The sequence below is a fragment of the Oncorhynchus masou genome, chromosome 21, assembly GCF_036934945.1.
Source record: "Oncorhynchus masou masou isolate Uvic2021 chromosome 21, UVic_Omas_1.1, whole genome shotgun sequence".
In the NCBI taxonomy this organism is placed as follows: Eukaryota; Metazoa; Chordata; class Actinopteri; order Salmoniformes; family Salmonidae; genus Oncorhynchus; species Oncorhynchus masou.
In genome coordinates, this window is record NC_088232.1 from 49941520 (window position 1) to 49955847 (window position 14328).

At 43.1% G+C, this 14328-nt stretch overlaps 2 protein-coding genes across 4 annotated transcripts in view; one reads left to right on the top strand and one right to left on the bottom strand.

The window, feature by feature from the left end:
• LOC135508466 (serine/threonine-protein phosphatase 2A 56 kDa regulatory subunit gamma isoform-like) overlaps nucleotides 1-10913 on the bottom strand; it is a 61431-nt gene extending 50518 nt beyond the window's left edge. The window contains exons 1-3 of one of the 2 annotated variants that reach the window (XM_064928672.1): nucleotides 10679-10912; nucleotides 7297-7365; nucleotides 5247-5400 (exon numbers count right to left, since the gene is read on the bottom strand). In XM_064928672.1, coding sequence (XP_064784744.1) covers nucleotides 5247-5400; nucleotides 7297-7365; nucleotides 10679-10816 — 361 coding nt within the window. In that variant the 5' untranslated portion in view covers nucleotides 10817-10912. Of the gene's footprint in view, nucleotides 1-5246; nucleotides 5401-7296; nucleotides 7366-10678 lie in introns of both variants that reach the window. The other variant, XM_064928673.1, reaches the window with a different exon arrangement.
• Nucleotides 10914-11530: 617 nt separating this feature from the next.
• dync1h1 (dynein, cytoplasmic 1, heavy chain 1) overlaps nucleotides 11531-14328 on the top strand; it is a 49625-nt gene continuing 46827 nt past the window's right edge. For both annotated transcript variants that reach the window (XM_064928666.1, XM_064928669.1), the window contains exon 1: nucleotides 11531-11885. In XM_064928666.1, coding sequence (XP_064784738.1) covers nucleotides 11633-11885 — 253 coding nt within the window. In that variant the 5' untranslated portion in view covers nucleotides 11531-11632. The remainder of the gene's footprint in view (nucleotides 11886-14328) is intronic.

Below are 14328 nucleotides of genomic sequence, written 5' to 3' on the forward strand. Positions count from 1 at the left end.
AGCCTACCTGCGGCAATAGAGGAGGGCAGCCTACCTGCTGCAATGGAGGAGGGCAGCCTACCTGCGGCAATAGAGGAGGGCAGCCTACCTGCTGCAATGGAGGAGGGCAGCCTACCTGCGGCAATAGAGGAGGGCAGCCTACCTGCGGCAATAGAGGAGGGCAGCCTACCTGCGGCAATAGAGGAGGGCAGCCTACCTGCGGCAATAGAGGAGGGCAGCCTACCTGCTGCAATGGAGGAGGGCAGCCTACCTGCGGCAATAGAGGAGGGCAGCCTACCTGCGGCAATAGAGGAGGGCAGCCTACCTGCTGCAATAGAGGAGGGCAGCCTACCTGCTGTAATAGAAGAGGGCAGCCTACCTGCTGTAATAGAAGAGGGCAGCCTACCTGCTGCAATAGAGGAGGGCAGCCTACCTGCTGCAATAGAGGAGGGCAGCCTACCTGCTGCAATGGAGGAGGGCAGCCTACCTGCTGCAATGGAGGAGGGCAGCCTACCTGCTGCAATAGAGGAGGGCAGCCTACCTGCGGCAATAGAGGAGGGCAGCCTACCTGCTGCAATGGAGGAGGGCAGCCTACCTGCTGCAATGGAGGAGGGCAGCCTACCTGCTGCAATAGAGGAGGGCAGCCTACCTGCTGCAATAGAGGAGGGCAGCCTACCTGCGGCAATAGAGGAGGGCAGCCTACCTGCGGCAATAGAGGAGGGCTGCCTACCTGCGGCAATAGAGGAGGGCAGCCTACCTGCTGCAATAGAGGAGGGCAGCCTACCTGCTGCAATAGAGGAAACAGTACAGGGTGTGAGCTCCATTGGAAACTGGGTTGGGGTCAATTCCATTGCTGTTCAGTCAATTCAGGAAGTAAACTGACATTTCAGAAATGTAACTAATTAACATAAATCCAAATGAAATTGACCCCAGCCCTGATTTGCTGATATTCTACCACCATAAGAGAAGCATCTCCAATAGGGAAACTCATGAGATGGTATAGGCTAACAGAATACCATCTTGTTCCTTATTTCTCAAGGTGTCTTTCCTAATGCATATGTACGTTCCAATCTACGCTAAAGACCTGGAGCATTAAAGATTAATTTTAGGACTAGACTTAAAAAACATAGGCATTTACCATTCATTTACCATTCATCCAAGTCTCCTGATTGCAGCTTCCAAATGTTCAGTGGGGCAAAAAAGTATTTAGTCAGCCACCAATTGGGCAAGTTCTCCCACTTAAAAAGATGAGAGACCGGTAATTTTCATCATAGGTACACTTCAACTATGACAGACAAAATTAGAAAGAAAGAAAATCCAGAAAATCACATTGTAGGATTTTTTATGAATTTATTTGCAAATTATGGTGGAAAATAAGTATTTGGTCACCTACAAACAAGCAACATTTCTGGCTCTCACAGACCTGTAACTTCTTCTTTAAGAGGTTCCTCTGTCCTCCACTCGTTACCTGTATTAATGGCACCTGTTTGAACTTGTGGACAGGTGTCTTTTATACTGATAACAACCTCAATCAGTCACACTCCAAACTCCACTATGGCCAAGACCAAAGAGCTGTCAAAGGACACCAGAAACAAAATTGTAGACCTGCACCAGGCTGGGTAGACTGAATCTGCAATAGGTAAGCAGCTTGGTTTGAAGAAATCAACTGTGGGAGCAATTATTAGGAAATGGAAGACATACAAGACCACTGATAATCTCCCTCAATCTGGGGCTTCACGCAAGATCTCACCTCGTGGGGTCAAAATGATCACAAGAACGGTGAGCAAAAATTCCAGAACCACACGGGGGGGACCTAGTGAATGACCTGCAGAGAGCTGGGACCAGTAACAAAGCCTACCATCAGTAACACACTACGCCGCCAGGGATTCAAATCCTACAGTGCCAGACATGTCCTCCTGCTTAAACCAGTACATGTCCAGGCCCGTCTGAAGTTTGCTAGAGAGTATTTGGATGATCCAGAAGAAGATTGGGAGAATGTCATATGGTCAGATGAAACCAAAATAGAACTTTTTGGTAAAAACTCAACTCGTCATGTTTGGAGGACAAAGAATGCTGAGTTGCATCCAAAGAACACCATACCTACTGTGAAGCATGGGGGTGGAAACATCATGTTTTGGGGCTGTTTTTCTGCAAAGGGACCAGGACGACTGATCCGTGTAAAGGAAAGTATGAATGGGGCCATGTATCGTGAGATTGAGTGAAAAACCTCCTTCCATCAGCAAGGGCATTGAAGATGAAACGTGGCTGGGTATTTCAGCATGACAATGATCCCAAACACACCGCCCGGGCAACAAAGGAGTGGCTTCGTAAGAAGCATTTCAAGGTCCTGGAGTGGCCTAGCCAGTCTCCAGATCTCAACCCCATAGAAAATCTTTGGAGGGAGTTGAAAGTCTGTGTTGCCCAGCAACAGCCCCAAAACATCACTGCTCTAGAGAAGATCTGCATGGAGGAATGGGCCAAAATACCAGCAACAGTGTGTAAAAACCTTGCGAAGACTTACAGAAAACATTTGACCTCTGTCATTGCCAACAAAGGGTATATAACAAAGTATTGAGAAACTTTTGTTATTGACCAAATACTTCTTTTCCACCATAACTTGCAAATAAATTCATAAAAAATCCTACAATGTGATTTTCTGGAAATTGTTCTTCATTTTGTCTGTCATAGTTGAAGTGTACCTATGATGAAAATTACAGGCCTCTCATCTTTTTAAGGTGGGAGAACTTGCACAATTGGTGGCTGACAAAATACTTTTTTGCCCCACTGTATATGACTTCTAAGTCGTCCGACACAGGTGAATAACATTTAGAGATTTATGACGCCTATCCGTTTAGTGGGGTTATTGGTGCCTGCCAAGTGGGTGAATGTACTGCAACAAGTAAGAACACATAAACCATTGTAGTCTGACATACTGTAACTTTACATTTGTAGGTATTCAAATGTTTTGAGAGAAGCTCCCTGCTCGCCTATCAGATGCGGTTAGTTAGCAGATAGCTAATGACATACATATAAATGATAAGTTATTTGCCAGGGAATAGTGGACTGTCAACAATACATAGTGATGCGGGGGGGGGGGCAGTCCTGTACAGCCACAGTGCAGTCCTTAAACATGTCAGGTGTGATTTGTGTGATGACATTAAAAGGTTTGGCTTGCTCAGACATGCTCCGGTTGCTCCCACCTTTGCTTAGAGTGGTTACTGCAAAACAAACCAAGGACAACACCAATGCCTTTGTGTTGTCTGGTAGAGAAAAACAATATCCATACTGGCGTCTAAGTGTAGAATGCATGGTCAATACACTGCTTCTCTGTACGTAGTAAGATATGCTAGTAATGTTGGATCAGTAGGAAGGAGAGTTGTGTTTGTGGTCTGGGGGGGGACAAAACATGTTGTGCTCTGATATCCATATTAGCATTGGCTACAACTTGGAATGCAATGCCAATACACTGCATTCTATGTAGTATGCTATTGTATGGATATTGGCACAGAATCAAGCACTGTTTAAACACGGTTTAAGCTTTGAACGTTCCTGGTTGATCGTGTACGACCAACATAATTCCTCTATAGAAAAGTAATACCTATGTTTATGGTTCTTTGTTGTCAATCAATCAGTCATTCAACCAATCAATGTCTTTCTTCTGCGGGTAAGAAGAAGGGACCCACTGGGCTCAGATAAAAACAAAAATACAAAATTCCCTTAAGTTGATGACTTGTTGCCAAATCCAATCAGTTTACCATTCAACGTCATCACGTATACTTTTTGGTCTGAAATGACGCGGAAACAACATTGGTTAAATCAATTTGTTTGGCCCCAATGGGGAGCGCACTGTAGGATACTTTTCTGAAAGCAAACGATCTTGTCTGTAATGCTCTGTGTAAACAAATGAGTCATGTAAAGGTGTAAACCTCAACCCCCTATATCTCATCGAGTGCATCACACAGGTAAGACCAAACAACAACTGCCAAGTATCGGTATAAAATCACTCAGTCAGTCCTTTCAATCACTGTTGGTGGGCAGCATGTTGAATAGTACATCATGTCACTCTGCTCCCTCGAACATTACATAACAATCTATACTTAAAATTATTTAACATTTTTATTAAAAAAATAATAAATGGAAACAAAACAGTGGAAATAAAGGATTTTTATCTAGATTTGCGGAGAGTCTATTTCTCAGGTTAATTATTTCCAAGAAGCAATACAGGGCCCTATACCGAAAGCATCTCAGAGTAGGATTGCGGATCTATTCATTTTTATCTAAAAAAAGCTAAACTGATCCTAGATCAGCACTCCTACTCAGAGACACTTTGTGGATATGGGCCCTGGGCCCATATATGTGCTGAGATATGATCTGAATAGCAAAACTGATATTAACGAATAACATTATATAAACAAGAGGGCAGCTGATACTAGATCAGCACTCTATTTTGTAATTTGTTTAATTTTATTGAATATTAAAACATACAAATATACCTGCAGTGAAGCCGCTCAAGATTATATTACATTCAGTCATCTAACAGACCCATCTAGAGTGATCCACAGAAGCAAACATGGTCAACACTCTTACCTTAACTGTGCCGATTCCATAGTGGCACCAATCCCACTAATGACCGATCTTTGTCTCAAGACTCCATTTGAATCACTGTTACCCAAGACATGATGTGCAGTCCCTCTCTAGGGACTATCTGTTTCTTCAAGATAAGACTTGAGATACAGTTGAGTGCAGATGATTAGCATTGGCCATAGACATGAACTGCCATCCGCTATGGTCTAAATAATGTAGCACGCTAAGTCCTGAAGGTTAAAAAGCTGGTTATGAGAATCCTAGGAGCCTATGAATTGTTAATATGACCTCCCCTGATCCTAATAGGTCAGAACTAACGGTGCTACGCTAATGTCATGCATGTGATTACCGGTAAACACAGAATGTGTGAGCCCTTGAGACATATTGAACTGAACTGTACAATGATAAACTGAGAACAGTGAATATTTAAGAGGAGTCACTAACTTCTTGTCCTACTCCATTTCTAAAACGTCATCTTTGAGGCCATATTGGAAGTGAGAGAGTGTTTGTTTGGAACCACACTCTTGTGATAAGTAACCTTGCCTGAGACCTGAAGACTTACATTGGCTCCCTAAGCTAATACCTAGGCTTTAGCTCAGTGGGCTAACACAGTCTTGTTAACTCGGAGACTTTGAACCAGCCGAGTCTGTCACGTGTACTGTACATGTGCACCTCAAGAGTACCTTTAATAGCAGGCAGCGTCTGCAGCTTCCTATTGGTGCTGATGGGGAAGGCAGACGCACTCAGCCTCCGCTCCCTCTTGACTGCTGAGTTTGAGCCAGGTTTCACCCTCAGCAGCTTGGTGTTAGGCGGCTGCGCGCTCTTCTTATTGGAACCCTGTGGAAACAAGAGTCGCAAAGCGAGGGTTCCCGTTACTGGCCAGCAGTTTCCTGCCCAAGGAAGCCAGGGATCACAATTACCCAAATTGTTTCCACAGGGAGGAGTCAGTGATGATGTGGAGTTGTGGTTAAGGGTCACGTTCCTCTTCCAAATCAGATGTTTCCCTGGGAGGGAACCTGATCGGAGGTGCTGTGTGTGTGTATACGGTCTCTGTTGACACAGGGTGTGTAATGGAGTCCCACAGAGACAGATAACTGATAGAGCTGTACAGGCAGTGATAGTGGCATCATGCTGTCTGTCTGTCTGACTGTCTGTCTGCCTGTCTGCTGTCTTGCTAACATTGACAAGGTAATCTGGAAACCATACCTCATATTGTTCCTTTGTTAAATGAGAGCATATGTTTCCCAATAATCTCCATTCAAACTTTGATTAGGTGAATGTTGAATGCAGCTTTAAAGCCTGGTGGGGTGGCGATGGACATTCTCATGAAGTATAGCACATCAGCCACCATTTTGATGGATACTGCTTAAAAATTCAAAAGGCACTCGCACATCTGAGCAATCTTTGTTGCAGGTGCATGGTAACAATTGAATAAGATGAGAAAAAGAAGAAACCTGCACACTGCTCTTGCTAGTATCACGGTTCTTTATTACGCTTTCCGTATCGGCCTCAAGGCCTTCGTCAGAACTCAGAAACACCTCAAATGACTTAGTACTGCTTCTTACTTTATCATAATCCAAAAAAACATGAACTTGAATGATTATCTCAAGGTTCAAAAGTTGTCTGGAAGTGTAAATTATGAATATGGACAGAGTTGTTCTCATGTCACCCTCTGCAATATCCTGGGCGTATTTTCCAGGTAGTGATAACCACAAAACACACCCCAGATAAAAATCTGTATTACTATGCAATAAATGCTATATGATACACAATAATATTTGTTTAACAGTGACAACTGTGTGTTATCAATATCATATCACTTCATTGTGACTACAGATAAAAAAGAAATAACAGTCAATAGGCTTGCTGCTACGATTCTCTTCTAATCAGTATTCATGTTCACGTTGGTGTGGTAATTATACAGCACAAGAGCCTCTTGGTCAAGGGACTTAGCTCTGCTTCCTCATGCTGTTTCAGCAGATATACATGTGTTTTAAGTCTAAATAAATACTACAGTACCATACTGTAGGACCATACGGATGGACTGTAGACAGCCAGGCGTGACTGTCTACTTCTAGTCAGTACCTAACAGTCGATCAATTGACAGTGTATTAAAAAAACACTTACAATGCATAACACTAATATTGATTAGTAGGTTTTCTAAGACCTCTGCATGCCAGAGGAACCCTGAGGCTTTGTTCCAAATGGCACCTTTTCCCTATTTAGTGCACTACTTTTGGTTAGAGCCTTATATGCCCCCGTGCACTAGATAGGGAATAGGGTACCATTTTGGAAACACACTGACAGTGTATTTATAGAGCCAGAAGTCTGAAGCTAGAAAGGCTCTAAAAAGGTGAAAGAGGATTCATGACATCTCTCATTAGAACGGTTTGTTCTTTCCACTAACCCCAATTAACCCCAGATAAAGTCATATATTCCTTAGCTCATTGAGTACTTGTACAGCTTCCCGAAAAGACCTTTGCCTATTTTAGAAGAATCCATGCAGTTTGTTTCACACATGAGTGTAAAAGTCAATTGATTTTCACCTTGCTTGATAAGTACTTGATGGGTGTAGATAGAATATAACAGAACAAAACAAAGATGGGCCCAACACTGTTTTCAAATCAAAAGGTTCATCAGTATCATTGTTCATCAGTACTTTCCAACTTTTTCTTAGATTTCTTTGACGTATGGTGGCAAAACTAAGAAAATACAGGTTGGACTGCTTCCTACCTCATGGTCAGAGTTGGAATGTCCATTTTTGCATCCAGGTTTGCTTGATTTCACAGGCTTGGAAGATTCCTACATAAGACAGACAAACTGTGTGAGTGACAGTAGGGCCAGGTTAGATAAACAGATAGATAGATCTGGCAAAAAAGTATTTGAATCAGTTAGAGAACACATTGCCCTTTATGGTTGTGAGGTCTGGGGTCCACTCACCAACCAAGAATTCACAAAATGGGACAAACACCAAATTGAGACTCTGCATGCAGAATTCTGCAAAAACAGTGTACAATGTAAAACACCAAATAATGCATGCAGAGCAGAATTAGGCCAATACCCACTAATTATCAAAATCCAGAAAATAGCCTTGCTATTGAGAGAGGCTGCTGTTGGCAGACCTGGCTCTCAAGAGAAGACAGGCTATGTGAACACTGTCCAAAAAAATGAGGTGGAAACTGAGCTGCACTTCCTAACCTCCTGCCCAATGTATGAGATTACACAGTCCCACAAAGAATTTAAAAACAAATCCAATTTTGATAAACTCCCATATTTATTGGGTGAAATACGACAGTGTGCCATCACAGTAGCAACATTTGTGACCTGTTGCCACAAGATAAGGGCAACCAGCAGTGGTGTAAAGTACTTAAGTAAAAATACTTTCAAGTAATTCTTAACTTGTTTTTGGAGGGGTATCTGTGCATTCCTAAAGAAAATAATGTATGTTTTACTCCATATATTTTCCTTGACATCCAAAAGTACTTGTTACATTTAAATGCTTAGCAGGACAGGAAAATAGTCAAATTCACACAGTTATCAAGAGAGCAACTCTGGTCATCCCTACTGCATCTGATCAAAATACTTTTACACTTTTACTCAAGTAGTATGTCACTGGGGGACATTTACTTTTACTCAGGTAATACTAAACTCAGCACTGTCAACTGCATTTATTCTCAGCAAACATAACATGTAAATATTTGTATGAACATAAGATTCAACAACTGAGACATAAACTAAACATATATCCACAGACATGTGTCCCTGAACAAAGGGGGGGGTCAAAATCAAAAGTAACAGTCAGTATCTGGTGTGGCCACCAGCTGCACTAAGTACTGCAGTGCATCTCCTCCTCATGGACTGCACCAGATTTGCCAGTTCTTGCTCTGAGATGTTACCGCACCCTTCCACCAAGGCACCTGCAAGTTCCCGGACATTTCTGGGGGGAATGGCCCGAGCCATCACCCTCCGATCCAACAGGTCCCAGACCTGCTCAATGGGATTGAGATCCGGGCTCTTCCCTGGCCATGGCAGAACACTGACAATCCTGTCTTGCCGGAAATCACGCACTGAACAAGCAGTATGGCAGGTGGCATTGTCATGCTGGAGGGTCATGTCAGGATGAGCCTACAGGAAGTGTACCACATGAGGGAGGATGTCTTCCCTGTAACGCACAGCATTGATATTGCCTGCAATGACAACAAGTTAAGTCGGATGATGCTGTGACATACTGCCCCAGACCATGACAGACCCTCCACCTCCAAATCGATCCCATTCCAGAGTAACGCTCATTCCTTTGACGATAAACACAAATCCGACCATCACCACTGGTTAGACAAAACGGCGACTCGTCAGTGAAGAGCACTTTTTACCAGTCCTGTCTGGTCCAGTGACGGTGGGTTTGTGCCCATAGGCGACGTTGTTGCCGGTGATGTCTGGTGAGGACCTGCCTTACAACAGGCCTACAAGCCCTCAGTCCAGCCTCTCTCAGCCTATTGCGGACAGTCTGAGCACTGATGAAGGGATTGTGGGTTCCTGGTGTAACTCGGGCAGTTGTTGTTGCCATCCTGGATCTGTCCCGCAGGTGTGATGTTCGGATGTACCGATCCTGTGCAGGTGTTATACATGGGCTGCCATTGTGAGGATGATCAGCTGTCCGTCATGTCTCCCTGTAGCACTGTCTTAGGCGTCTCACAGTACAGACATTGCAATTTATTGCCCTGGCCACATCTGCAGTCCTCATGCCTCCTTGTGTAACCAATGTGAAATGGCTAGCTAGTTAGCGGTGTGCGCGCTAACAGCGTTTGTGGCGCGATGGGTAACGATGCTTGATGGGTGTCAGTTTTCGATGTGTGCAGAGGGTCCCTGGTCCGAGCCCAGGTAGGGCCTATATTGATGCTGTTGACCCGGGTTGCTGGGGGGGGGGGGGGGGGTGGAACCGATATGAAATGGCTAGCTAGTTAGCGGTGTGCGCGTTAAGTGTTTCAATCGGTGATGTCCCTCGCTCTGATACCAGAAGTGGTTGTTCCCCTTGCTCTGTGGCTTTTGTGGCACCGATGCTTCATGGGTGTCAGTTGTTGATGTGTGCAGAGGGTTCCTGGTTCGAGCCCGGGGAGGGGAGGAAGCTAAACTGTTACATTGATGCTGTTGACCCCGGATCACTGGTTGCTGCGGAAAAGGAGGTCGTCAAAAGGGGGGTGAGTGTAACCGATGTGAAATGGCTAGCTAGTTAGCGGTGGTGTGCGCTAATAGCATTTCAATTGGGTGACGTCACTCGCTCTGAGACCTGAAGTAGTTGCTCCCCTTGCTCTGCAAGGGCTGTGGGTTTTGTGGAGCGATGGGTAACGATGCTTTGTGGGAGGCAGTTGTTGATATGTGCAGAAGGTCCCTGGTTCAAGCCCCGGTAGGGGCAAGGAGAGGGACGGAAGCTATACTGTTACACTTGCAGCATGACTCAGACATGTTCACGCAGATGAGCAGGGATCCTGGGCATCTTTCTTTTGGTGTTAAGAGTCAGTAGAAAACCTCTATTGTCCTACGTTTTCATAACTGTGACCTTAATTGCCTACTGTATAAAAGCTGTTAGTGTCTTAACGACCGTTCCACAGGTGCATGTTCATTAATTGTTTATGGTTCATTGAACAAGCATGGGAAACAGTGTTTAAATCTTTTACAATAAATATCTGTGAAGTTATTTGGATTTTTAAGAATTATATTTGAAAGACAGGGTCCTGAAAAAGGGATGTTAATTTTTTTCTGAGTTTATTAGGTACTTTTTCCACCACTGACAACCAGTGAAGAACACACCATTGTAAATACAACCCATATTTATATGTATTTATTTTCCCCTTTGTACTTTAACTATTTCCACATCGTTACAACACTGCATATAGCCATAACATGACATTTAAAATGTCTATACTGTTCATTTGATTGTTTATTTAACTTTAGTTTGTTATCTATTTCACTTGCTTTGGCAACATGTTTCCCATGCTAATAAAGATCCCTTTAAATTTAATTGAATTGAGAGACTCATTCAATAACCAATTAGGCTATTTCACCTATGAATCCTAACAGTTTTGTTATTCAATCATATCTGTACATCTAGCCTACTCACCTTATATTTATTCCCTTTATTCGGCATTTTTAGGCGAGGAGTCGGAGCCCCCCGTCCTTCTGAAAACTCCGTTCGCTCCCTCAATGCCTCTGATCCCTCCGTGAGACAAAAGTAGCCCACACCTCTGTTTTCGTCCATAGAGGTTTGAGTCGTTGACTTCGGTCATGTGACTTTAAAATCCATCCACACAGCTCTCCACTTCATTTACCGTCACTGCCTATGGTTACTGCACTGTCATAATCCTTAACGACCTTGTGCCAACTCAATAGGTGTGTCAGACAGACTGTGATAGGCTATAATATCAAGCTCGTCCGTAGTAAATTTGCGATATGTCATAAAACGACAGGGATTTCAGTTTATTCACATCAAAATATATTAATAGAAGATAAGAGAAAGGACATTTGATTTAGTATGTGCCTAGATAAATATAAACCTGTCTAAAATAGTTTAATTGAAATGTTTTCTGTGACTGACACATTCTTGAATAGCAATACCGCCCCCTAGTGGTACAATTAGCTTGTAAATGCTCTTTCTGAACCCGCATTTGCTCAAAGATTGTTTTATCACAGAAGCATATGAATTTTCGCGAAAATCTAGTTGTTTCTTGTTCCAAATATACCACAAAGGTTAGGCAATACTGTAGTTTAGGTTACTATTAGTTTTCAGGCAGTAAAACAATGAGTTTATCAGCCAACTCCCATTTCCCCCCCCTTCAGACAAAAGTTGAGACCGGTCTGAATTGCATTGTGGGTAGCATTGTAGTTTTATGGGACATTTCCATCGACTTAAAGCTTCAAATTCGTCATCTGGTACTACAAATACCAGCATGCACTGCATGAATACGTCTGAAGGGTAGCGAATGTACCGCCGCATTGACACGTTACCAGTTGATGTGGTTTGACCAGACGCTTCTTTGTTCAGTCTACGACCGACTGTTGGTCGTTATTTCGGAAAATGTCGGACGGTGGTGGGGGCGACGATAGCTCCGGCACCATGGAGGTGTCTACTGCCGTACAAACGGTTGCTGATGCCGCGGTGCTGCAGAAGCATATTCGTAAACTTGTCCCTCTGCTCCTGGAAGATGGCGGCGATGCTCCGGCCTCCTTGGAAACCGCCCTAGAAGAGAAGAGCTCCATAGAGCAAATGAGGAAGTTTCTTTCGGACCCCCAAATTCACACCATTCTGGTTGAGAGAAGCACACTCAAAGGTCAGTCTGATTCAACTAAGGTAGTTAGTTAACTAACTAGCTAGCTAGTTTTAGAAATTGCTAGCTAATTGTTTAATAAAAATAAATACAAAAATTGCTAGCTAATAGACTGCACCTTCGTAGGCTACATCTTAACGTTATCTAACCAGTCAAATGAAATGTACTCATGCTGCTGCAGCATCCGTCAGAGGATTCCTCTCACCCAAACATTTACCAGCGGTTTAAGTAGCTAAGTTAAAATGTCAGAGGTACAATCTTATAGAAAATACAAGGCAGTCTTGACTGCCAAAAGCAGATAACGTTTACAGTGGATGCGCAGTTCAATGAACGGCTCCGTTGTTCTATAGTTTTGCCCTCAGCTAAAGGATCATGTGAAAATCAGGCTCATGTTAGTCCTAGACCACTGTGCCAGATAGAAATGCCATTTCAGTCACACACGCACGTCTATATTCCTTTTATCATCTAGGCGTGGCACACTTAACTAAGGAAATTAGTTATGTGCTTATCATATAGTTATCTGGCTACAGTGATGAGTGATGAGGAGTAGAACTGTCTCCATTTCGAGTGATGCACAGACAGAAAGTGAATATCTATATGAATGCTGCAATGCAGATTTTTATCTCTAGCAGCAGTGAGTGACCTCATATTGCAGGGAGGGGAGAACAAAAGAGTTGAGTCATTTCTGAAAGCAGTGTCATGCGCTCAGTCGGGTTGGGCGATTTTACGAACGTATCATCTATCTACAAGGTTTGACAGCCATCGTCGATAGGCAATTTTACGAATGCGTCATCTATCGACGACGTTTGACAGCCATCGTCGATGGTGAAAACATCGTGATGTCATCAACATATTTGAACTTGACTGCACCTCCGAAGTCTGGCAGAGCACCACATGTGTGGTAGTTAGACTATTAGCATAATGCAAGAGAACCGTGACTTAACTAGTTAAATAAAAAATAAAAAATATTGTAAAGAGAGCGGGGAGGGCAAAATGTCAGCGACTGACATGTCCCCCCCCCCCAATGTCGGATGATCTTGGGCCTTTTCAACTTCGTTGTCTTGGCTATTGTTTTGTTTTTTATTATTGTTTATTGAAATTGACTCGACCATGCCAACAAATTGGGGGGACATTCTTTCCCATTGACCCCAATTGTTAACATTTTTGTTTTGTGATGTTGTTTTTGTTATACAGAAATTGCAAAGCATGCTGAAAAATCTACTGTTCAATGTACATGTAACCAGGTTTAAAAAAATCAAACTACAGTTCACAATGCTCCCATGAAATGAAAAAGACCTTGCGAGAAGAACCCTGTGCTGTGGCTTCAGGTTATTAGGTGTGGGAGAGTAGGGGAGATGTGAGCACCCAGCGTCCAAGTAGGCTTTACTTAGCTATGTGTATGGAAAACATTTCACCACCGGTAACAGGCTGACAACACTGCTCGTGTCGCGTGCTCAAGCGTTGCAAAATAAATTCAGAAATCTATGTTATTCTATTATTGCACCCACACTGCTCGCGTCTGCTTTGCCAAGGGATAAAAATAGAAATCAGTTATATTTCTGATGCAGATTGCGCTGCAAGTCCTGCCTCTCTCATCTACTCATTGGTTAATAGAAGCAGGTACCCACGTGCCATTTCCTCATTGGTTATACCCACGTGGGTGACTGAAAGATGAACGAGGTCAGTGGCGATAATGCACCTAATTTATGAAAGTTGCCAATCCCAATATAAAGTCAAGGGAAGAAAAGGCCTGGAAGGAAGAGATGACTAGAAACAATTTGGTTGACCATTTTTAAGTGTGGATTAATTGGAGGAGTAGAGGACCTTGTGCATTTCAGGTAAAATAACAGTTCAATGTTGATATCCCAGGACAAATTAGCTAGCAAGTGCAAGCTAACTAGCTAAATTGCCATATGTTTAATGCTTTTCGACCTGTCCCCAAATTAATATAATTGGTTCAGAGTGTTTTGATATTGTAACCTGCATGTCATGATCACGTTTGGTGTGGGAGGACAAAATAAGTGTATGCACAATGGCGCACGTGCGCAGCCTGTTTGGGTTTCGTGTAAGGCTGTGTCACTACCGGATTCGGTGGCGCACAATTTGGCCCAGCGTCGTCCGGGGTAGGCTGTCATTGTAAATAAGAATTTGTTATTAACCTTTTCTAGCGGAACCCCTCACACATTCCCCTGCAAATGCAGCGCGAGAAATTAAAAACTTAAATTAATTTTTTTTTTTTTTTTTTTTTTTTTTTACTTTCACACATGAACAAGTCAAATACAGCAAATGAAAGATAAACATCTTGTTAATCTACCCATCGTGTCCGATTTCAAAAATGCTTAACAGCTAAAGCACAACACATGATTATGTTAGGTCATAGCCACGTCTTAAAAACACACAGCCATTTTTCCAGACAGAGATAGGAGTCACAAAAAGCAGAAATATA